The following is a 26,248-nucleotide window of genomic DNA, read 5'->3' on the forward strand; positions in this document are numbered from 1 at the left end:
CACACACCTGTAATCAACCCCAGACCTTTTAACTACTTCATTGATTACAGGTTAACGAGGGAGACGCCTTCAGAGTTAATTGCAGCCCTTGGAGTCCCTTGTCCAATTACTTTTGGTCCCTTGAAAAAGAGGAGGCTATGCATTACAGAGCTATGATTCCTAAACCCTTTCTCCGGTTTGGATGTGAAAACGCTCATATTGCAGCTGGGAGTGTGCACTTTCAGCCCATAATATATATATATATATATATATATATATATATATATATATATATATATATATATATATATATATATATATATATATATATATATATATATATATATATATATATATATATATATATATATATATATATATATATATATATATATATATATATATATATATATATATATATATATATATATATATATATATATAATATAAATTTGTATTTCTGAACATGTTTTTGTAAACAGCTAAAATAACAAAACTTGTCACTGTCCAAATATTTCTGGACCTAACTGTATGCCTCTAACTTCAGAGGCTTTATTTTCTGGCAGTCCGTTTTTGAATCTGCAACATCAATGACAAAATTGGAGGGTTTTTTGGGGTTTTTTTTTTTTTCAGAAGTAGCAATCCCTAGGAGCATTGCTGACATAGTGCCCAAGTGGACACCATATAGCACTACACAAAGCCGCAGGGGACTCTAATAAGGTTGTTTCCATGGCTCGTCGTGGCCTTTTTGCATTGCTTATAATCAGTAACACTTGTAGTCATTATTTATCATGGAAGATACAGATTGTGAAAGTAGTGCATCTATATATGATTATTGACTGACAATGTTAAAATAAGTGCCTTTTGATGTTTTTTAACACTAATTTCCTTTTTTCCCTATACAGATGATGAAATTTGCCTGGGATAATTATAAGCAAAATGCATGGGGATTAAATGAACTGAAACCTATTCAGAAACAAGGGCATTCAAGTAATTTATTTGGTAAGTAAATTCCACTTATGAAGACTATGCAGCAAAAATATAACCGGAGGAGCGGTGACACATATTAAGTTTATAGGTAAAGATGCCCATAAACCTGAGCCCCATTACAAACTTGTTTACAGGGCTTAGATATATAATACAGGTGGCTCTCAATACATTAGAATATCAAAAAGTTTTATTTCAGTAATTCAATACAAAAAGGGAAACTTGTATAGAGTTATAACAGTGATCTATTTCAAGTGTTTTTCTGTTGATGTTTATTATGACTTACAGCCAATGAAAACCCAAAAGTTGTTCTCAGAAAATTAAAATTACCACAAAACACCTGCAAAGGCTTCCTTAGCAATTAAAATGGTCCCTTAGTCTGGTTCAGTAGGCTACACAATCATGGGGAAGACTGCTGACTTGACAGATCTCCAGAAGGCAGTCATTGACACACTCCACAAGGAGGGTTAGGCTACTTTCACACATCTGGTTTGAGCACTGCGGCTCAATCCGGCTGTGAAACCTATGCAACGGATGCGGCGAAAACACCGCATTCTTTGCATAAGTTTTTACATGCGGCCCGTCCGTTTTTTTCCGGTTGCGGCACGCTACTGAGCATGCGCAGTGGAAGAAACCGCATGAGGCGGCCGGATGCGTTTTCTTGCGCATAGCGCCGCATCCGGCGTCCATAGGCATGCATTGAAGGATGCGGCGTGATGCGGTTTTTTTTGCTGGAGCAAAAAACGTTGCAGGCAATGTTCCATCCGGCCGCGGCATCGGCTAAATCTGCCGCATGCGGCAAAAACCGGACCAAACGCAAGCCCATGCGGCACAATACGGCACTAATGTAAGTCTATGCAAAAAAAACGGTTGCGGTTTTTCTGCAGAGCGCCGTATTGTGCCGCAGAGCAAAAACCGGATGTGTGAAAGTAGCCTAAGCCACAAAAGGTTATTGCTAAAGAAGCTGGCTGCTCCAAGTGCTGTATCCCAAGTATATGAATGGAAAGTTGAGTGGAAGTAAAGTGTGATAGAAAAAGGTGCACAAGCAACTGGGATAATCGCAGCCTTGATAGAATTGCTAAAGGGCCATTCAGATATTTGGGGGACATTCACAAGGAGTGGACTGCTGCTCGAGTCGGTGCTTCAAGAGCCACCACACACAGACACATCCTGGACGTGGGCTACAACTGTCGCATTCCTTGTGTCAAGCCACTCATGACCAATAGACAATGCCAGAAGCATCTAACCTGGGCCAAGGAGAAAAAGAACTTCACTGTTGCTCAGTGGTTCAAGGTGTTTTTTTTCAGATGAAATTTAAATGTTGCATTTCATTTGGAAATAAAGGTCCCAGAGTCTTGAGGAAGAGTGGAGAAGCCATAATCCAAGCTGCTTGAGGTCTAGTGTGACGTTTCCACAATCAGTTATGGTTTGGGGAGCTGTTGTGAATACATTTTCCAGTTTGGGGCTCCCTCTTGTGGTCAGTGCTGGCGGTGCAGTTGATTTGTGGAATGAGAGCCGCACACCTGTAAAGGACTGGCAATCAGGCCTTTCAGATTGGGACTATATAACTGAGTAGTTTTCTCCTGTTACTTGATGATGCTCAATGGATATCCTGTGTGTTAAGGACATTCTGAAACCAGCCCTGCTCTCTACCAGAACTCCTCTCAGATAAGTTGGTCTTTGTATCTCTGCTTATTGTTTCCACTTTCTTGTTTCTTCTGTTTTGATACTAATGCTTGATTCCTATTTTGCCTGTGTGGAATTCCTGGTGGAATTGGATCATTCCCTGCTGGGAGTGTCAGCATACTTAGCTCCATGATTCTGCTATGTATTGTTTTGTCATGCTTGGTATTAAATTCAGTCCCTCATCTATATTGTTTTTGGATCCCAGTAACATCAGAGTACTGATATAGTGGGGGAGAGTCTGTGTGGGCTTCCATATCAGGCGTGCTGAGATTTTTTTAGGGTTTTTACGGCTGCAGACAATGCTCCTTCCTATCCTTTCCTATAAAGATAGTTTGGGCCTAATCTTTGCTGAATCTGTTTTCTAGCTTTGTATTGTGTTTTCCTATATCACCATAGTCTTTACATGTGGGGGACTATCTATATCTTTGGGACTTGCTTCGAGGCAGATTAGCTGTAAGAATATTTAGTTCTCCGGCTGTGTCGAGACGACTAGGTCATTGTAGGTTCGTTCCATGGCTACTTCTAGTTGTGTCAGGATTAGGTCTGCAGTCCGTTAAGGTTTCAGACACTGTGGTTGCTTTTTGGGTTTCCGCATTTTTTGATCCTCCTCGGTCCCTGTATCGTAACAGGGAGCCATGTCATCTGCTGGTGTAGGGCCACTGTGTTTTATCAAGACCAAAGTCAGTGCAGCAGTCTACCAGGAAATTTTAGAACATTTCATGCTTCCCTCTACCGATAAGGTTTTTGAAGATGGAAATTTCATTTTCCATCAGGACTTGGCACCTGTCCACACTGCCAAAAGTACCAACACCTGGTTTAATAAGCACAGTATCATTGTGCTTGAATGACCAGCAAACTCTCCTGACCTAAACCCCATAGAGAATCTTTCGAGTATTGTCAAGAGGAAGATGAGACACCAGAGCCACAATGCAAACGAGCTGAAGGCTGCCATCAAAGCAACCTGGGCTTCCATAACACCTCAGCAGTGCCACAGGCTGATCGCTTCCATGCCATGCTGCATTAATGCAGTAATTCATGAAAAATGATCCCCAACCAAGTAGTGAGAGCATTTACTGTACATACTTCTCAGTACGCCATTTCTGCGTTTAAAATCAGTTTTTCAGTTGGTCTTATATAATCTAATTTTCTGAGATAATGACTTTTGGGTTTTCATTTGCTGTAAGCCATAATCATCAACATTGGCAGAAATAAACACTTGCAATAGATCACTCTGTATGTAATGACTCTATATAGTATGTGTTTCACTTTTTGTATTGAATTACTGAACTTTTTGATTTTCTAATTTATTAAGATGCACTTGTATATATCATTTTGTTCTAGAGTTTTTTGAATTGTAAATATCCGTTAGCTTTTTCTTTCCCTCTGTGGTTTTGATAGAGCAGCATAGTCTTTAGCACTTTATCAAAAATACTCCTGACAAAATCCTTAAGGATCCCAATAGAAATTGGTGGGATTTTAGGCAAGGATTTAGCAGACCAGACACTATTAGGCCACATGAACATTAAGTATTTGGTGAACTTTTTACCTCTAGTATTTGTAAGGCCATGTGTATGCATTGAGTATTTGGTGAGTTTTTACCTCTGTATGTGTATCCAAAACCAGGAGTGGGTCAATAATACAGAAGTGGTGCTCGTGTTTCTATTATACTTTTCCCCTGATTGTTCCGCGCTTGGTTTTGGCTACAAATACAAAGGTAATAGAAACTCACCCAATACTCAGCGTGTGCACAAGGCCTTACAAATACTGAGGTAATACAAACTCACCCAATACTCAGCGTGTGCACAAGGCCTTACAAATACTGAGGTAATAGAAACTCACTCAATACTCAGCGTGTGCACAAGGCCTTACAAATACTGAGGTAATAGAAACTCACCCAATACTCAGCGTGTGCACAAGGCCTTACAAATACTGAGGTAATAGAAACTCACCCAATACTCAGCGTGTGCACAAGGCCTTACAAATACTGAGGTAATAGAAACTCACCCAATACTCAGCGTGTGCACAAGGCCTTACAAATACTGAGTAGTGATGAGCGAGTACCAAAATGCTCGGGTGCTCGAGGCTCGGGCTGAGCATCCCAAGATACTCGTGTACTCGGCCCGAGCACCGAGCCCAATGTTATCCTATGGGAGACCAAAGTATTTTTCTGAAATGACCCCCGGCAGCATCTAGAAACCCTAAAAATGTCACAAAAGTCTCAGAAGAGTGCTCAAATGACATGGCAACAGCATGGGGAAGACCCCTTGAAGCATTTATCACACGTCACAGCTGTGAACAATTTTGTCCGAGTTTTACGCCATTTTTACGGACTCACCAGAAAACCTTCCAAAATGACACCAAAATTAATTTTCATGGCGGAAATGTTAATGGCACATACCCAATAGTGAGATAGAGCTGGTGTATGTTACTTTTTGAGATTATTACATGAAAGATTTTACGTAAAAACATTGTGTGGCACTCCGATGTCCAAAACGCACGTTTTGTGCTTTTTACTAGCGATGTCTGTCATTTTTTTTTTTTTTTTTATTCTATCTCCCTCAGTCCGTCGGTCGGTCTCTCTCTGTCTTGTCTGTCCCCCTCTGTCTGTCGGTCATGCTCCCCCTCTCTCTTACTTACCGTTCCCCGATCACTGCCGCGGCGCTGCACAGCTGTTCACTAAACTCCGGCGGCTTTTCCTCTTTTGAAAAAGCTGGCCGCTCATTAAACAATCTCGTATTCCCTGCTTTCCTGCTTTTCGGCACCTATAATTGGTTGCAGTGAGACACGCCCCCACGCTGAGTGACAGGTGTCTCACTGCACCCAATCACAGCAGCTGGTGGGCGTGTCTATACTGTGCAGTGAAATAATTAAAAAAAACGGCGTGCGGTCCCCCCAATTTTAATACCAGCCAGATAAAGCCATACGGCTGAAGGCTGGTATTCTCAGGATGGGGAGCTCCACGTTATGGGGAGCCCCCCAGCCTAACAATATCAGTCAGCAGCCGCCCAGAATTGCCGCATACATTATATGCGACAGTTCTGGGACAGTACCTGGCTCTCCCCCGATTTACCCTAGTGCGTTGGCAAATCGGGGTAATGAGTTAATGGCAACCCATAGCTGCCAATAAGTCCTAGATTAATCATGTCAGGCGTCTCCCCGAGATTCCTTCCATGATTAATCTGTAAATTACAGTTAAAAACACACACACCCAAAAAATCCTTTATTAGAAATAAAAAACACTAACAAAGTCCCTAATCACCAATTTATTAACACCGACAAACCCTCAATGTCCGGCGTAATCCACAGTCGTCCAGCGTCGCATCCAGCTGTGCTGCATGAAGGTGACAGGAGCTGCAGAATACACTGCCGCTCCTATCAGCTTCACACAGCAACTGAAGACAGCCGCGCGATCAGCTGAGCTGTCACTGAGGTTACCTGGATCCAGCGGTGGATGCAGCGGTGGCCGCGGGTAACCTCAGTGACAGCTCAGCTGATCGCTCTACTCACCGCCGCTCCATTCAGCTCCACGCAGCAACTGAGGTGAGTACAGCTGAGCTGTCACTGAGGTTAATCGCGGCCACCGCTGGATCCAGCGGTGGCCTGTGAGTTACCTGACTGACAGCAGCTGATCGCGCTACTCACCTCAGTTGCTGTGTGAAGCTGACAGGAGCAGCGGTGTATTCTGCAGCTCCTGTCACCTGCATGCAGCAGAGCTGGACGCGACGCTGGCGGTCCGTGGATAACGCCGGACATGGAGGGCTTTGTCGGGGTTAATAAATTGGTGATGAGGGACTTTGTTATTAATTTCTAATAAAGGATTTTTCGGGTGTGTTTTACTGTAATTTACAGATTAATCATGGAAGGTTTCTCGGGGAGACGCCTGACATGATTAATCTAGGACTTATTGGCAGCTATGGGCTGCCATTAACTCCTTATTACCCCGATTTGCCAACGCACTAGGGTAAATCTGGAAGAGCCGGGTACAGTCCCAGAACTGTCGCATATAATGTATGCGGCAATTCTGGGCGGCTGCTGACTGATATTGTTAGGCTGGGGGGCTCCCCATAACGTGGGGCTCCCCATCCTGAGAATACCAGCCTTCAGCTGTATGGCTTTATCTGGCTGGTATTAAAATTGGGGGGACCGCACGCCGGTTTATTAAAATGTATTTATTTATTTTACTGCACAGTATAGACACGCCCACCGGCTGCTGTGATTGGGTGCAGTGAGACAGCTGTCACTCAGCGTGGGGGCGTGTCTCACTGCAACCAATCATAGGTGCCTCTGGGCGGGGAAAGCAGGGAATACGAGATGGCTGTGTGCAGAGCACAGCGCGCCCGCCGGTATAAAGGCTCGGTCACGCTGTGCGGGCCGGCCAATCACTGCAATTCCACAACTAACAGGGCTGTTGCATTGCAGTGGTCTGCCAGCCAATCCCTGCATGAGGGCTGGCTCTCAAAAGAGCGCCAACATGCAGGGATGAAGACCACGAGTACAGCACGAGTATCTCGAGATTACTCGGTACCTGCCGAGTAGCCCGAGTACAGTGATACTCGTGCGAGTACAGAGTAGTGACAAGCACACTTGTTCAACACTAATACTGAGGTAATACAAACTCTCCCAATACTCAGCGTGTGCACAAGGCCTTACAAATACTGAGGTAATAGAAACTCACCCAATACTCAGCGTGTGCACAAGGCCTTACAAATACTGAGGTAATAGAAACTCACCCAATACTCAGCGTGTGCACAAGGCCTTACAAATACTGAGGTAATAGAAACTAACCCAATACTCAGCGTGTGCACAAGGCCTTACAAATACTGAGGTAATAGAAACTCACCCAATACTCAGCGTGTGCACAAGGCCTTACAAATACTGAGGTAATAGAAACTAACCCAATACTCAGCGTGTGCACAAGGCCTTACAAATACTGAGGTAATAGAAACTAACCCAATACTCAGCGTGTGCACAAGGCCTTACAAATACTGAGGTAATAGAAACTCACCCAATACTCAGCGTGTGCACAAGGCCTTACAAATACTGAGGTAATAGAAACTAACCCAATACTCAGCGTGTGCACAAGGCCTTACAAATACTGAGGTAATAGAAACTCACCCAATACTCAGCGTGTGCACAAGGCCTTACAAATACTGAGGTAATAGAAACTAACCCAATACTCAGCGTGTGCACAAGGCCTTACAAATACTGAGGTAATAGAAACTCACCCAATACTCAGCGTGTGCACAAGGCCTTACAAATACTGAGGTAATAGAAACTAACCCAATACTCAGCGTGTGCACAAGGCCTTACAAATACTGAGGTAATAGAAACTAACCCAATACTCAGCGTGTGCACGTGGCTGAACACTGGCAAGACTGTACAAACACTGTAGCAAAGTCACCTGGTGGGTTCATTATAGATCCACCGTTATCTGCAGATACTGTCAAAATTGTCAGTGTGCTCCAACTAGAATCTCCTGCCTCTAAGGCCAGTTTTAAGGCCCTGTGCGCACTGGAAAATGGAATTTTCTTGAGAAAATCCCGCACCCTCTGAAAGATTACCGCACCTGTGGTAAAAAAAACGTACCCGAAAACCACATGCGGTTTTATCGCGATTTTTGCTGTGGTATTGCCGCAAATTTTTTGCAGGTTGTTCCCTGTGGGTTTTTTTTTTTTTTTTACCATTATCTATTGCAAAAACCGTAGATACCTGCGGAAAATGTGACATGCACGTTGTTTTTGCTACAGAAAACATGCAGCAAAACCTGTAAGGGAAAAAAACCGCAGTGTGCGCATAGGGCCTAAAGGGAAAACTGGAGTGGTTTAACATTTAATAAGATATTCTGCTCTTATTGCCATTGTTGGTTTCCATTATGAGACACTGCAGTTTAAATGTCATTTTTGTCAGAGTGCCTAAAGTTCAGGTTGTGGTAATAAGAAATAAAACCTGCCCCCTGATTACTACTTCATACACACATTAGGCTTGAATCTGAAAGTCAGCACAGTACGGTATTTTTCATACTTTAATATCAGCACATAATGAAATATTATGTCCACAAGTTTTTATTTTCATACTAGGAAAGCAAATAAAAAAAGCTGAGTTTGTTTTCAGTAACCTTTTCGGAGTCTGTGAAATATGTAATTACCTTCTGCATTAGAGTTTGTGCAGATTTGTGAAGCCTTTTCCCCTCATACAATATAGAACTTTCATCCGTCAGTGCTCGGGAAAGTCATGTTACTTAAGCACTCACTGAATTGCACATTTCATTGACATAACGGGAAGTGATCACTGTTTGCAGATGTCTCTTCATGTTTACTGTTCCTTTGCCCTGAGGTTCTTTACTTGGAACACAACTTCTTGTTTTCCTTAAAGAAGGAGCACATCTTGGCTTTACCAGTGTGACATATTCAAAAGCTTTATAAAATCTGCAAGAAAAACCTCCTGACGTTTTCTATTTGCAGGTACCCGGCTTATCTGATTAAAACAATAGCCAGTATATAGCACTTAAATTTATTACGTTTGTTTTTCAATCATGACAATTTCACATGCTCTTTGTGTGAGACTAAGCAATGAAGGATATGCTAAAATGCTCGTTAAAGTAATGGGAGCAATGCAACACAATTCTCTAAAGGCCCCTTTACACACTGAGACTTTCTAGCGATCCCACCAGCGATCTCGACCTGGCCGGGATCGCTGGAAAGTCTGACAGTCGCTGGTGAGCTGTCACAGGTAGATCTGGCCAATGACGCAGCAGCGATATGGACCTGCAGAACGACCTCGCTGGAAAGGGAACGCTAGCACGCCTATGGGCTGGGTCTCTAACAATGTTGTTGTAACGGTGTCAAACACACATACATGCTGCGCAGCGAGGAAAAAAAGGACCAAAGAATGGTCCTTAATGACTTGTAGCGATCAGCGACCTCACAGCAGGGGCCAGGACACTGATGCGTGTCACACACTACAATGTCGCTGGGGAGGTAGCGATTACGTCACAAAACCGGTGACGTTACAGCGATATCACTAGCGATGTGGCAGTGTGTAAAGGGGCCTTAATACAGCGTGTTATCAAAGTCTACATGTTAGACCTGCGACACACATCCGTGCCGCCGGCACATGTTTGTAATTTTTTTTCACGTACCGGCGGCACGGAGACACGTTAAGCAATGCTACCCTATTGTAGCAGGCACACACACTTAAAACCACACGGAACGTGTGTCCGTGTGCGTTTGTACGTGTGTGTGCGTTTTTCAAAGCGCTGACATGTCAGTGTTTTCTCCCGCAGCACGGGTGTCACACGGCCCGCACCCGTACCACACGGGTGTAGTGTGGATGCGGTCCCGTGTGACACGCGCCGGAGAAAACACACGTGTCAGTGAAAAAAACCCAAAACATTAACTCACCTTCTCCATCCCTCCTGTCTCTGCCGCTGCTGCCTCTTGCTGCCGACCGCCGCTCATTATTCTCATTTAATATTCACTTCACTGCCTGGCAGCAGCAGCAGCGGGGAGACGGGAGGGCTGGAGCCGAAGATCAGCACCGCGGACAGCAGGAAGGACCAGGTGAGTATGTAAATTACCGGTTCTACGTGTGCTATCGTGGATAGCACACGTAGAACACACGTGGCCCGCACGTACCAGAGACACGTACTTGCCTGCACGCAACACGCAGGGGAAATACTTGTCTCTCGGCACGTGCGTGATTTTCACGTGAGCGTGGCAGAGGCCTTAATGGCAGGAAGGAAAACTGGATGCAGTTGACTTACCGCTTCATGGGGAGCAGATTGGCTTGTGAGAGGCAGTTCAGAAAACAAAAAAATATAATTAATCACCAACAAAAAAGTTATGTTGGAATACTGCCCTGCGGCCCAGATTCCGAAGGGAGGGGATCATGCTCTACTCACAGTACATGTTGGCATTCATGGTTCCCTTAATGAACTGTAGCTCCACATAGCTGGCAGTACTCATGCATCCTCAAACCATGCCATTCCCACCACCATGCTTGATTGTAGGCAAAACACAACTTGTCTTTGTACGCTTCACAGATTTGCCATTACACACGCTTGACACCATCTGAATCAAATAAGTTTATTTTGGTATCCTCAGACTACAGGGCATGGTTCCAGTAATCCGTGTCCTTTTAGTCTTCTGGTCTTCAGCAAACTGTTTGTGGGCATTCTTGTGCATTATCTGTAGAAGAAGCTTCTTTCTGGGACAACTGCCATGCAGACCAATTTGATGCAGTGTGTGGCTTGAGAACTTACAGGCTGACACCCCCCCTCCCACCACCCACCCCTTTAACCCTTTAACCTCTGCAGCAATGCTAGCAGGACTCGTATGTGTATTTTGAAAAGACAACCTCTGGATATGACACTGAGCACGTGCACTCAACTTCTTTGGTCTGCCATGGCGAAGCCTGTTCGGAGTTGAACCTGTCTTGTTAAACCACTGTATAGTCTTGGCCACCGTGCTGCAGCTCAGTTCCAGGATGTTAGCAATCTTCTTATAGCCTAGGCCATCTTCATGTAGAGCGACAATTCTTTATTTTTCAGATCCTCTGAGAATTCTTTGCCATGAGGTGCCATGTTGAACTTCCAGTGACCAGTATGAGAGTGAGTGAGCGACAACACCAAATTTAACACAACTGCTCCCCATTCACACCTACCTGAAACCTTGTAATGCTAGTGAGCTCACATGACACTGGGGAGGCAAAATGGCTAATTGTGCCCAATTTGGATTTCTCACTTATGGGTGTACTCACTTTTGTTACCAGTGGTTAAGAAATGTAATGGCTGTGGGTTGAGTTATATAGAGGACTCACCAAATTTACACTGTTAAACAAGCTGTACATGTCGAGATAATCATGAACCGCGTCTTAAAACAATGCTCATTTACAATGATCATGCAGTGTAAGGCTATGTGCGCACGCTACGTTTTTTGACGCTGCGTTTTTGGACACTAAACGCACAAACTCATAAAAACGCACCCTCGGCAAAAATGCGCAAAAAATGCACCGGTAAACGCATGCGTTTTTACCGCATTTTGGTGCGTTTTTGGCTGCGTTTTTATCTCTGCGTTTTTCCAATGCATTGCATGGGGGTAAAACGCAGAAAAACGAAGGAAAGAATTGACATGCCCATATTTCTTTTTTTTTTTTTTTTTTTTTTTTTTTTTTTTTTAAAGCTCAAAAACACAGCTTAAAAAAAATAAGTTACGTGCGGGCAGCAAAAATGAAAACTCATAGATTTTGCTGGGGAAGCTAAGTCATGCAGTTTTGAGCCCAAAAATGCCGCGAAAAACGCTCAGTGCACACATAGCCTAAGTGCCCATTTTAAGAAAGGGAAGGTGTCGTAAAAAAAATTTCAATAACTGAAAAAATGTAAAGTATTAATGTTTTAATGTTTTGTTTATTTGTTTTTAATTGAGCAAAATATAAAAAAAAAATTTTAAAAGTTTATTTTCCAATTTTAAACAAGGGTGAGCAGCTGCTGAAATCCTACAGAAATCCCACTGTAGAAATAGCCTGGATTACAGCTGCAGTAAAGTGGACAATCTGCTCTCCTGTGTGTGATATCACACCTCCCCCTCCCAACCTGAGTGTTTACAACAGATAAGAGAATGAAATGTAGGGACACAGTGCGGAGCCATTTTGTTGTTGACCAGGATTGTCTAAAGTGTCACCAAGGACAGCTGGAGTATCACACAGGACAGGATTAGATACACAGCTCAGCAAACAGTATCACACAGGAGAGTATTAGATACACTGCTCAGCAGACAGTATCACAGGATAGGATTAGATACACAGCCCTGCATACAGTATCACCGGTTCACGCACAGGCTGACAGGTGGCAGGAGAAAGAGGGGGGGTGTTTTTGTAGATGGTAGCAGTGGTGAGGGAGGGGCGCCAGTACTCACATGCAGAGGTACACAAACACACAGCAGCAGCGGGCAGAGCGGGGGCTTGGTAGAGTGGAGGGAGGGAGTGTCATTGGAGACGGTACCTGCGGGGGGAGTGGCGGCGGCGGCAGCAGTAGCGGGGGTTGGGTAGAGCGGAGGGCGGGGGTGTCATTGGAGTCGGTAACGCAGGGGGGAGGGGAGGGTAGGCAGCCTGTACTCACACACCCCGGAGGTTGACTGGTACAGTGGAGCAAACAGCATACGCTGTGAGCTCTACAATGATGGCGCCGATCTCCTCCCTCTGTTGTAATCTAGACAGCCCAGGGGGCACGTCCAGGTCACAGCGGACGCCTAGTGTAACGTTACTGATGGGGTCAGATCCCAACCACTGTTCTCTATGCACAGGGGCTGCCATAAAGGCGTGAGTAACTGTCGTTACACACACAGCAAATCCAGCATGCGCCTAGTGCCTCCATTAAAATTAGAATTAAATAAAAAATAAGCAGCGATTTTTGTTCATTTTGTATTAAAAAATACTTTCTTTCATAATCACTATTTTTAATACAAAAATAAAAAACCGCGACACCTTGCATTTAACTTCGTTACTTGCCTATCCAGCGCTGAGCAAGCAAATGACCCTTACTAATAATGGTCTGCTCCATTCTCCTGCTTGGGTGTATTGTGTTTCATAAGAGAACGGTTGCATGCTTGCTGCTGGTTGTAGTGATTCTTGACTTGGAGCTCTTGACTGCCGCTTTGAATTGTTTGGAAAGTATTTTTCTTGCTCTTGAGGCATTTGTTGCTTGCTAGTAGTTGTAGAGAATGGTGAGTGGCATAGTGTGCATGTTAATGAAGAGAATGTCTCCATGACCTGCAGATAGGTTTCATTCATCATCTTCAAGTTTGTCTGCAGCTTGTAATCTCACTGAATAATTTCTTAGTTTTCATGAAAACCTCTAGCTAGTGTGAATTATTAAAACCAACAACGCTTTGTTCCAAAAATTGATTACTCCAATGCTTGAGTAAACGTGTGGCCAAAGCTCCACGGTTGAGCCTAGAATGTATGGGCTCCTTCCAGGTTAGTGGGCATGACCGACTTCGATAGTGGGTGGTGTGGTGATGTTTCCTCCCGTCCACTATAATCCTCCAAGTGGGGTCTTCCTCTCCCTAAGCCTGAGGGTCTTACCCCCAGATCCATGCTTCTATTATAAGCACTCCATGACCTTGTTTATTCCACTTGGAAACATCGGGCTGCGTTTCAAACACGCCCCTATCACGTGACTGAAATGTCATACCTGGAAGAGCCCTTACATTCTAGCATCTACCAAAGCACACGAGTGGCAGCCCAGTGCCTGCATGGTTGTGGAACATTGTGTGGCAATTTGGCCATTGCAGTGGATGACGTTTCAGCCGCATGTAGCCAATGCCACGTGTGGTGTTACTCTAAGGAAATTCCGGCTAACGTTTGAGAGAGGTTGTTCAGTAATTATTATTATTAGCAAGTACCAATCTGCATGTTAGGTGGAGGATGGTCAAATATTAGACTTTGTTCACACCTGCAATGCAGCCTTGGTGTATAAAAAAAATAAATCTGCTAAACTATGGAAAACGCCAGCAACCAATGTGGTTTTCCAAGATTTAGCTAAAGTCTCAGTATTTTTTTATCAGCCGCCAGTAGCTTTATGGCTTGTAGAACAATAACCACTGTGGGGTACCACCTAAGATTTGAGAATACAAACTTTGATCCAGATCCTGCTCAACTTACCTTAATGGACGACTCCACTGACTGTTTCACTGCCAACACCTTGACAAATGAGAACGGTAGAGCTGGCAAACAAGGCCAGGGGGAGACTGCCTTGCCTTCTAAGCAACTTGGTTACAAATGGAGTCTGGTGGTGGCATCAAACATGGTGTCAAATCTTTGACTCCAGAATTTAACCTCAGTGATGGGACCATCCTTTTTATTTAAATGTTTTATCAGTTTGTTTTATTGTTACGATGTTTCCATTTGATAATGTTACATCTTTATCATTGTAGTCAAACACTATTGGGTTATAGAATTATTAGTGTTCAGTTGTAAGGTTTCCTTGCATGTCCTTATTGCTAACTACTTTCAGTCGTGTTTTCTCATATTGTAGCAATTTCAACCCTTTTAAATGTGTATCCCGTAGCTGTAGGAACACTGCCTGCAATGGATGCCTTCCAATAATCTAATGTTATTACTGCCGTCAACAAAATCAGCGCAGAGTAATAATGTGGAACAAATGCTTCAAGCGCACTGTCAGAAATGTGATGGAATGCGTTAAGAGTTGTCATGAAGAACTAATAAAACAAGAAAAGTGTGCTCTCTACAAAGAAACCTGCTTCAGTTTGGCTGTCTTTCTCCACTTGTATTCTTAGCTATAGGACAATAATGCTATTCGTGTATTGACATACAATATCTTTACTGAACCAATGTAATGCCTGTAGAGCTAGATTATAAATCAATTCAGGAGATTGAGTAGATTTGCCCAAGAATTAAATGACCAAGACAATGGAAGCATAGAATAAATTTATGAGAAACCTTTTGTTAGGGTGCCTCCAGTAGTTTAGTGTCCCACTTGTTTGGCATTGATTCACATATCATAAAATCATATTGCTTTTTATGACGAAAACTTTGAATTTTGATCTGTTTACATTAAACATCTTAATATCAGTGACAGAAACCACAATCCGCTTGAACGCTAATGCTTGCCGGGTTTTAAAACATTGTTTTCCACAAGACCAGCTCCATATCTGTCCATTTGAATTGGAAAAGAAAAAAAACAAAAAAATTCCAAATCTAATCTATGCAAATGAGTTTGTACCATGTTCAGATCATCAATCGTTAGTGTAAATCAAATTTTATTGGACAACGCACCCAATGATATTTTTTCCAACACTGAAAAAAAAAAATCAAAATGCACTGTTCCAAGTTATACACAAGGGTTTCCAAACATTTTATAAGGTCGTAAAGAACTGAAAATGGTTACTTGTTCAATTTGCAGCAATTAGGCTATGTTCACACTGGGCGTTTTTGCAGCATTTTTTAGCTGCAGATTTGCCTTGGTTTTATGCAAGTCCATGCTAATAAAACACTCCTTTTTATAGTCCCAGCAAAGTCTGAGATTTCTGAAATCTCATGCACGCGCACACACACACATCAGGATTTTTACCTCTTTTGTGAAACACCTCCGGTTTTGCTGCGTTATGAAAAGAATGAACATGTCAATTATTTTCAGCTTTGTCTACGTTTTTTTTTTTTTACACCCTGACAGGTGGACTCTCACATACCCTTCATCAGCAGGTCTAACCGGCTTAATAAAAAACCTGGTTCCGGCCCGGAATTGATCCATGTTATCTGGCCGGAACTTAAATGGTGGTGGGGATAGGGGGATTGGAGCAGGTGCGGTATATTTACCGAATCCCCGGCGCGGCTGTACACTCCTGCGGCTCCTCCACTTCCCCGCTCATTACATATTCAATGCTGTCATCTGTGATTGGCTGCAGTCAGACGCACCCCCAGCATCTGACTGCAACCAATCACAGACCTGGTCTGCGGGTCTAATGTAGAGAATGAGTGAGACGCGCATTCAGCGGTGATGTCACTCAGGCTATTTACAGTAACATATATCACCAGGTCTAAGTCCACGGAATCTGTTACTAACCTCTGACTGATGTAACACAGCGGACCACCTGCAATCATTTTATCAATAATTCCTGATAAAGGATACTACATCTTGAAAAAGTGATCTATACACCATGTTATGTTGATTTGTTTGAGGAACCTCCCGCTGGAAGGAGAAATGCGTCGGGTCGGATAGGGGTACAAGAGTTGCTACATGAACGACCATGTGTGTCTATATATCGTGTACCGAGTAGTTAATACCATATATTATCTGAAGACCTAGTTATACAATCCTTTAATATCCCTAAAGGGGGCTTAACACGCAACGACATCGCTAACGAGATGACGTTGGGGTCACGGAATTCGTGACACACATCCGGCCTCGTTAACGACATTGTTGCGTGTGAAATGTACGAACGACCGCTATCGATCAAAATTACTCACCTAATCGTTGATCATTGACACGTCGTTCTAATCCCAAATATCGTTGCTGTTGCAGGACGCAGGTTGTTCGTCGTTCCTGAGGCAGCACACATCGCTATGTGTGACACCCCAGGAACGAGCAACATCACCTTACCTGCGTCCTCCGGCAACGAGGTGGGCGTCACTTTCTTTCGGCTGCTCTCCGCCCCTCCTCTTCTATTGGACGGCTGCTGTGTTACGTCACTGTGACAACGCCCCGTTTAGAAAGGAGGCGGTTCGCCGCCCATAGCGACGTTGCTAGGCAGGTAAGTACATGTGACGAGTCTGAGAAATGTACGCCACGGGCAGCGATTTGCCCGTGATGCACAACCGACGGGGGCGGGTGCTTTCACCAGCGACATCTCTAGCGATGTCGCTGCGTGTAAAGCAGCCTGAAGATCCCTAAATACAGGGCTATTGACTATTGGATGGATTAGGGGTTGTTTTGACTGCCATTATCACTTTTTAGGGGTTTCTTCCCCTGTAGGCTAGAGGTCCCCCTTAACTGGGATGATAAATTACTAATAGGTACTTGTTCTGTCTAGAGCCATAATCTGAATCTGTATCTTCGAGGGAAAAAAGGGGGTTCTCGTATTCTCTATTGTGCTTTAGCACATCTATCAGAGTGTAAGTAGTTGTGAAATATTTGTAAGTTTTGTCTTACTTTTAATGATGGGGAATAAAGATGTAGTTTTAATAGTTAGGCGGGTTTTGCACGTTGCGACATCGCAAGCCGATGCTGCGATGTCGCACGCGATAGTGCCCGCCCCCGTCGCAGGTACGACGATATTTTACACTCAACAGAAACTGCCCTTGTCAAAGTGACCAATGACCTATTGACAGCAAAACGTAACGGTGACCACTCTCTGCTTATTCTTCTTGACCTTTCTGCTGCCTTTGACACTGTTGACCACCATCTCCTTCTCTCTATGCTCCACTCTATCGGCCTAAAGGACACTGTTCTTTCCTGGTTCTCTTCCTATCTTTCTGGCCGCTCATTCAGTGTATCATTTGCTGGCTCCACATCTTCTCCTCTTCCTCTCACTGTTGGGGTCCCTCAAGGCTCAGTCCTTGGCCCTCTTCTTTTCTCCCTCTACACTGCCCCAATTGGTCAGACCATCAGCAGATTTGGCTTTCAGTACCATCTTTATGCTGATGACACACAGCTATACACCTCCTCCCCTGAGCTCACCCCCGCTGTACTACAGAACACCAGTGACTGCCTGACTGCAGTTTGCAATGTCATGTCTGCTCTCTATCTGAAACTTAACCTTTCCAAAACTGAACTTCTTCTTTTCCCTCCATCTTCCAACTTTCCTCAACCTGACATCTCCCTCTCTGTGTGTGGCACAACGATAAGTCCTAGGCCGCAAGCCCGCTGCCTGGGGGTTATACTTGACACTGATCTCTCCTTCACCTCCCACATACAATCTCTTGCCCGCACCTGCCGCTTGCACCTCAAGAACATCTCTAGAATCCGCCCCTTTCTCACAATGGAAACGACAAAAACCCTCACCGTGGCCCTGATCCACTCTCGCTTGGACTACTGTAACTCTCTATTAATTGGTCTCCCCCTAACTAGACTCTCTCCTCTACAGTCAATCCTTAATGCAGCAGCCCGGGTCACCTATCTGGCTAACCGCTACTCGGATGCCTCTGCTCTGTGCCAGTCATTGCACTGGCTGCCCATATATCATAGGATCCAATTCAAACTGCTTGTTCTCACCCACAAAGCTCTCCACAGTGCAGCACCCCCCTACATCTCCACCCTCCTCTCTGTCTATCAGTCCACCCGTTCTCTACGCTCTGCAAGCGACTTTCGACTAACATCCACACTAATTCGAACCTCCCACTCCCGGATCCAAGACTTCTTCCGAGCTGCACCAACCCTCTGGAACGCTCTACCCCAAGAAGTTAGGACAAATCACAACTTACTCAGCTTCAGACGCACCCTAAAGACGCATCTTTTTAGGGCGGCCTATCACACTCCCTAATCAGATTCGATTCACATAGTCCCTCTACAACCTCTCACAACATAGCTCCACATCAAACTCCATGGCACCCAAAGGCATCTCAAGGCTCGGGCCCACTGGTCCAGGAAACCATTATCCAGCCCCATTTCCGTGAGATGGTTGGATTGTCATTGTAAATAAGCACTTGAACCTTGCCTCTCCCCCCATCTCATTGTAGATTGTAAGCTCTCACGAGCAGGGTTGTATTTTTTTTTCCCCTCTAAATATTGTATTTCTATAACTGTTACTTGTTTTGTATATGATCCTCCTGAATTGTAAAGCGCTACGGAATATGTTGGCGCTATAGAAATAAAGATTATTATTATTATTATTATTATTATTATTATCTTATGATAGCTGGCGTAGCTAAAATTATCGCTACGCCAGCTTCACATGCACTCACCTTCCTAAGGGGGCGAGTCGTGCGGCATCATAGCGACGTCACACGGCAGGCGGCCAATAGCGGCGGAGGGGCGGAGATGAGCAGGATGTAAACATCCCGCCCACCTCCTTCCTTCCGTAGAGCCGCCGGCTGCAGGTAAGGTGAAGTTGCTCGCTCCTGCGGCGTAACACAGCGATGTGTGCTGCCGCAGGAACGAGGAACAGCATCGTACCATCGCTGCAGCAAAATTATGGAAAAGTCGGAGCTTGCAACGATGATACGATAACGACGCTTTTGCGCTCGTTTATCGTATCATCTAGAATTTACACACAACGATGTCGAAAGTGACGCCGGATGTGAATCCCTTTCGATTTGACCCCACCGACATCGCACGTGCGATGTTGCAACGTGCAAAATCGCCCTTTAGTCTTTGTGAATTATTGTGACCGGAAATCACCTGAGTGAAGTGACCGCTGGTGGGTCGGCTCATTCATTCTCTGGAGCTTACAGAGGGTAGTCCAGTTCTATGGCTGCTTGCAGTGATCTTCAGATGTAGCAGAGCTGAATCACCGTGGGACTTCGTGTTGATTGTCGGACCCGCGGGGGTGTGATTATGGGGTTAATTAAGTGGTGAAAGATGGGGCTTTTTGTATTTTATTTCAAATATAGGATTTTTTTGGTGTTTGTGTTTTCACTTACAGATTGGTGATGGGGAGTGTCTCATAGACACCTGCCATTACCCGGTAGTGCCACCGCACCACAGCAATTCGGGAAGAGGTAAAGTGCTGGGATTGTCGTATCTAATGGATGCGACAATCCTGGGTGGCTGCAGGCTGATATTTCTAGGCTGGGTCTTTCCAGCCTGAGAATACCAGCCCCCAGCTGTGGGCTTTATCATGGCTGGGTATCAAAATTGGGGGACCACACGCTGTTTTTTTTATTTTTAATTTATTTTAATTAAACAGCATGGGGTCCCTTTTTATTATCCAGCCAAGATAAGCACACAGCTGAGGGCAGTAGCTGTAGGCTTTCTGTGCTGGGTATTATAATATGGGGGGACCCTATGTCGTCTTTTTTTTTTTATTTATTATTGTAAGATAGACCCGCAGACTCCGGAGGGGCGGGGGAAGCAGTGAATATGCATGAGACTAATGAGCGACACTGGGAGTAGGAGGGGCCACAGGAGCAGGTACGGATGAGCCTAGAATGTATGGGCTCCTTCCAGGTTAGTGGGCGTGACCAGTTGGGTTAGTGGGTATGAACAGTTTAGTTAGTGAATTTGGCGGGTTTTTTTTTCTCCCTTCCACTACAATCATGCTTCACCCCCTGCCCCCCATGGGATAGGGGCCCGTTGAATGACATCAAACCTGGAAGGAGGCCATACACTCTAGCATCTACCGAAGACTGGAAAGTATAGCGCGCTTGCTTAACCTTCTTTTTTTTTTTTTTTTTATAATAAACTACCAAAGTGCCAGATACAGGTCATTCCCGGCCTAGCCTGGCCCAGCACTTGGGTAGTCTTGAACCCTTGCTGGTCTTGACTTCTCAGAAAAAGGCGCTGTACAATCGCCACCAAAATGACACAAAAACTGCCCCCAAACCACAAATGACTCCCAGGAGACATCCTGCCACAGCATCAGGTTTTGGTCAGGAAAAAAATGCTGCAAAAATGTGCTGTGTGAACATAGCTTAGAGGCCAAATTTACTGAACTCAAAAGCTTTTCCAATTAGACATTTTAACAAGGTAATTGGTAGTATAGGACTCCTGCTTTGATATCACCTTCACAATTTTTGCATCCATTGAACTTGAGTTTTTGGATAGTTTTTACTTGAATTTCTTTACAATTTGTCAGAATAGCCTCCCATAACTGATGGTATGATGTGAACTGACTTCCACCCTCATCAATCTCCTGCTTGACAATACCTCAAAGGTTCTCAATAGGGTTGAGGTCAGGAGAGGCTGCTGGCCACCCTACAAGTTTCTCTCCTTTTTATGCCAATGACTTAGAGGTTTTGTTTGCAGCATAAGATGGTCCAGCATGAGATAGTCCAGTTGCATGAAGATGGATTTGCTACAGATGGCACAGTTCTTCTTTATGTACCGTAGAATAAAGTGGTCTGCAGGACCTCTATGCTTTACCAAGGACATTTTCAGGGATCCAAATGAGGCCTGTCAGAACTCTACCCATGATTTTGGCCCAAATCATAAAAGCTACCTCCTTACTAACGTTGCTGATTTGTAGGGACATGATGGCCATCCACTACTCCATCCATCTGCACCATCCAGGGTTGCGTGGCACTCATCAGTGAAGACAACTTACAAAATTAGTCTTCATGTATGTCTGGGTTGATTGCAGCTGTTTCTGCTTGTTTAGGGGGTGGCAAAACTGTAGGTTAATGCAGAATGCATGCATCTTAAGGATCCTACACCTTGAGTCTCATGGGACTTCAGAGGCACCAGCAGCGTCAAATACCGGTTTACTGTTTTGTAATATCTTGGTAGCTGTTCTCTTAACCCCTTCACCTCCCAAGTCTGGTTTTTACCTTCATGACTGGCCAAGTTTTTTTTTTTTTGTTTTTGTTTTTTTTCTAATTCTGATCAGTGTCATATGATGTAATAACTATAGAGTGCTTCAACAGATCCTAGAGATTGAGATTATTTTTTTTTTATGACTTATAGTTCATGCTAGTGGTAAAGTTAGGACTATATATTTTTTGTCTTAATTGTGAAAATATCTGAAATTTAGCGAAAATGTTTAAAATTTTGCAATTTTCAAACTTTGAATTTTTTGCCTTTTTTAAATCAGAGCGTTATGGCACACAAAATTGGTAAAGAGGACCAACCAGCAGGATTTTGCTATGAGTTAAAGGCAGCGCCATACTGGCACAAAGATGCTGAATCCAGGCATACCTGTTCTAGAAAATGTAATGCTTGATTGATTAAATATCTTTACTCAAAGATCCACCCACGCCTGCTTGCCAGTTTAGATTGCGCTGTCAAAATGTCAGTGATTTAAATGACCACGGTGGGGAGCCGATGGCTGTCATGGTAGCTCGGGGTCATGTGACGACTCCTGATGTGACCATGATGTACTTCCTGTAAGAGCCGACAAGCGGCAGCTCTTAACAGTGCATTTTTGCTTATCAGAGTTGTGCATATCTGATCAACAGAAATGCACAAGTGCTCAGACTGCTGATCCATAGTGTCGCCTAGGGGGACTAATAAAATAAAAACTGTACACCCTACATTCGCCCCATTTGAAAATAAGTTTAAAAGAAATCAGATATACACATTTGGTATAGCCGTGTTCAGAAATGCCCAATCTATCAAAATATAACATCCATTAACCTGATCGGTAAATGGCGTGGGAAGAAAAAAATTCTAAACTCCAAAATTAAGGTCACCGCAAAAACTTTTAAAATGCAATAACAGGCGATCAAAATATGGCATATGTAAAAGAATGGTAGAATTAAAAACATCCACTCAAAACACTAACAATAAGCAGTCACTGAGCCATAGATCCCGAAGAGGGAGAACGCTACGGGTCTCAGAAAATGGTGACAAGTGTTTTTATTTAAGAGAAAAATTTTCAGCTCACCTGTAGCCTGGGCTGTGGAATCCAGCAAGTGCACGGTATCCACCGGCAGGTCCCAGCCGGTAATGCAGAGGTAAGAAGTTGAAGGAAGGATCCGGCACAAAAAAAACTCCTTTTAGTAAAAACATCGTAGCCTTTATTTTAAACGTTAAAAACCAACATTTAGTGGAGACCCAAGATGGTATCTATAACGGGGGAGCTTTACGCGTTTCGGACTTGAATAAAAACAAAAAAGTCCTTAGTCATACGTGCCCCGACTGCAACACAAGACTACTAAAATAGACTAACCCATCGGTCGGACACTGGGGAGGGGCGGAAGCAACATAATTGCATGGGAAAAACAGGTGAAGAAAAGAAGCTCACATTAAATCGAATCACATTATTATATATAAGTATACACGTGTGTGTGTGTGTGTGTGTGTATATATGTGTGTATATGTGTGTGTGTGTGTGTGTGTGTGTGTGTGTGTGTGTGATATATATATTAATATAATATAATTGTGTGTATGTGTGTGTGTATATATGCACACAAGTGACTCATTAGATTTTATAAGATGCAAGGCCATCCACATGGATGTAGATAATGTGAATATGAACAATAACAAATAAAAATAAGTCCAGATTATATTATGCTAATAGCACATGATTATAAGAATAAATAGATCAATATGAATAGATGACTGTTCACAGAGAATGGAATAAATTACTCACGGGAAAAAAAAACCAACCTTTTTTATATCTTTCAAAAATAGGTAAATGTGCATACATATTCAGGGATATTCCTAAAAATTTTACCGTAGATCTGATCGGTCATTTGGGCCATCAGGGTATCTCGAATTGGGTGTTGATATCCATTTTGCCTCAAACAAAAAAAAACCAAAAACATGTTTGTTTTTAACATTTAAAATAAAGGCTACGATGTTTTTACTATAAGGAGTTTTTTTTTTTTTGTGCCGGATCCTTCCTTCAACTTCTTACCTCTGTTTTTATTTAACCCCTTAGATAAAACTAAAAGTATACATGTTTGGTATCTCTGAACTGGTACCGACCTGAGGCATCACACAGACATGTTAGTTTTACCATATAGTGAACACTGTGAATAAAATATCCTAAAAACAATTGTGTAATTGCACTTTTCTTGTGCAATCTCACCGCATTTGGAATTTTTTTTTTCCCTTTTTTCCGGTACACTATATGGTAAAACTCATGGTTTAATTTAAAAGTACAACTCGTCCCGCAAAAAAACCATCATATGGCAATATTAACGGAAAAATAAAAAAGTTGTGGCTCTAAGCAGGGGTGGAAAAAACAAGCGGAAAATTGCCCTGGGATTGAGGGGTTAAAATTGTGCCGAAGTCCAAACATGCATGTACAGGGATCTCTGCACCATTTTCTTCAACACACTGAAGATTGAGAAGCATCGGCGTGTTCAGATTTTTTTTTATTTTTTACATCTGCGATACACCAACTTGCTCAGACAGTCTTCGAGTTGACATTTGGGGGCTGCTTGCAATTTGCTGCTGAATTTTTGTCCACAGCTTCGGCCGTCCTAACTATTGGTGGCCTTGGTTTCTTCTGGTTTGTGCCAAAATATAGCCCTCAGGTCATATTGTAACCCCATTAGTAGCATTGACAAGACTTAACACAAGTTAATTCTTGATAAATGTAATTCTTTAATTTTTTTTATTGGGGCTTCAACTTTGGTAAGTTAAGTGAGAAAGTTAACTGACTTAAATCCTAAAACTTTAAACAGACTTCAACCAGAAAAACTTGACAGTTCATAAGATGTCATAATGTCTTGAAACTTCAACTTATACAAATGGCTTTATATGGGGCGCTTATCTGCTGTAAGATTGTACTGTACTGTAGATTGTAAGCTCTCACGAGCAGGGTTGTCTTTTTTTTCCCTTTAAATATTGTATTTTCGATAACTGTTACTTGTTTGTATATGATCCTTCTGAATTGTAAAGCGCTGCGGAATATGTTGGCGCTATAGAAATAAAGATTATTATTATTATTAGGATTATGGGTCACCTGATCAGTACTTGATGTCGTCTCATGTATTGAGACCTTTAGACTAACAAGCCCTTGCTACAATATAAACTTTTAAAGGTGAACACTGATAACTTTAAAATGATCATGTTTACACCTAAGACACACGGCATGAAAATCGGTGCGAGTGGAATGTGATAAAACATCGCATCCCACTCGGACCAATATTGGCCTGGGTGCCAGCACCCATGAGCGATTATTTTCTCAGCCCTAATCAGATCGAGAAAATAGTTGCAGCATGCTGCGGGTACAATGCGATTTTTGTTTCTCACACCCATTCATGTCTATGGGGCGAAAGAAAAATCGCACTGCACTCACAGTACACCAGTGTACCACGAGTGCAGGGCGAGAACGGCAATAGCTGGCAATGAAGGAGAGAGGGAGATAAATCCCTCCCTCCCCTCCTCAGTGCCGGCCCGCCCCTCCGCAGCGTCGGCACTCCCCTTCTCAGTGCCGGCCCGTCCCCCGCAGCTGTGGTCCAATCAAACGATCGGACCTCAGTCGTATTGACACTCAACTCCCGCTGTGCTGCCAGCTTGAGCCGAGTGTCATGCGAGGATCGCCCGTGTGGCCCCGGTCTTACTTTCAAGATAAAGTGCTTGTTCTTTTGTTGACTGCAGAATAGGTCAACAAATCCATGGAGTCACTGATGTTTGTGTAGTGATTTAGGGATTTATGACAAAATATTTTTGACAGGCTTTGACATGTTGGTGAACGTCTTTCTTCATTCGCTTTCAGTAATAAGAGATTTTGGCTAACATTTTATCGGTGCCAAAATGGCCACCAGAAATTGGGTTGTCATGGCAGGCCTTCAGGATATTTGGCAGTCAGCTTTTAGTAAGAATCTCCTTTTCCCCATAGTAAATAATCCATAAGTCTTCTCAATATGGCTTGGATGTTTGTCTAAACTGGGACTTGGCATTTACACGTTACTCTGGAAGTAGATCGTAGATCAACTGGGGGCCCTTTTTATTGTGTTGCAGTGTAGTATCTTAAGTTGGTCTTCCGTGGTTGTCAAAATTGGAAAAAGTTTGGTGTCATAGAGAGCGCTGCGGAATATGTTGGCGCTATATAAAGATTATTATTATTATTAATAATATTATTATTATTAGAGCAGAGGGAAATATGTAATTTACAATGCATAACATTATGCACTGATGGGACATCGCCATGTACTGTCAGTGCAATGTAAACACTGTAGTATTTTACACCCCCTGGTGTAGTTTATCCCCCGGTGGTATACTGTTGCCTGGGCCAAACTATACCCAGGTTTCACATTTAGATTGGTATATTCTGGCCTGGAGGAGAATAGTTTGTCCTTGACTATTTTATACCCCAGGGTATAGTTTGGCCTAGGACAGTTAATCCTTGGGTATGCTCTGGCCTTGTCCAAACTATACACAGGCTCAATCTGGGAACGGGTTAATTTGGCCTGCTACACAGGGTTATTTGGTGGAAAGGCCTTTTTCATTTCCTTCATCTATCTGCTTTGTACATGGCCTTCCATAATCACTAATTGCGGTTCCAGAGAGAACACAATCTTTCTGACACAT

At 43.4% G+C, this 26,248-nt stretch overlaps 1 protein-coding gene across 1 annotated transcript in view; it reads left to right on the forward strand.

The window, feature by feature from the left end:
• MAN1A1 (mannosidase alpha class 1A member 1) overlaps positions 1-26,248 on the forward strand; it is a 306,505-nt gene that overhangs the window by 75,737 nt on the left and 204,520 nt on the right. The window contains exon 2 of the mRNA XM_075340007.1: positions 885-981. Within this exon, the coding sequence (XP_075196122.1) occupies positions 885-981 (97 nt within the window). The remainder of the gene's footprint in view (positions 1-884; positions 982-26,248) is intronic.

The sequence above is a fragment of the Anomaloglossus baeobatrachus genome, chromosome 3 (genome assembly GCF_048569485.1).
Source record: "Anomaloglossus baeobatrachus isolate aAnoBae1 chromosome 3, aAnoBae1.hap1, whole genome shotgun sequence".
NCBI classification, from domain to species: Eukaryota; Metazoa; Chordata; class Amphibia; order Anura; family Aromobatidae; genus Anomaloglossus; species Anomaloglossus baeobatrachus.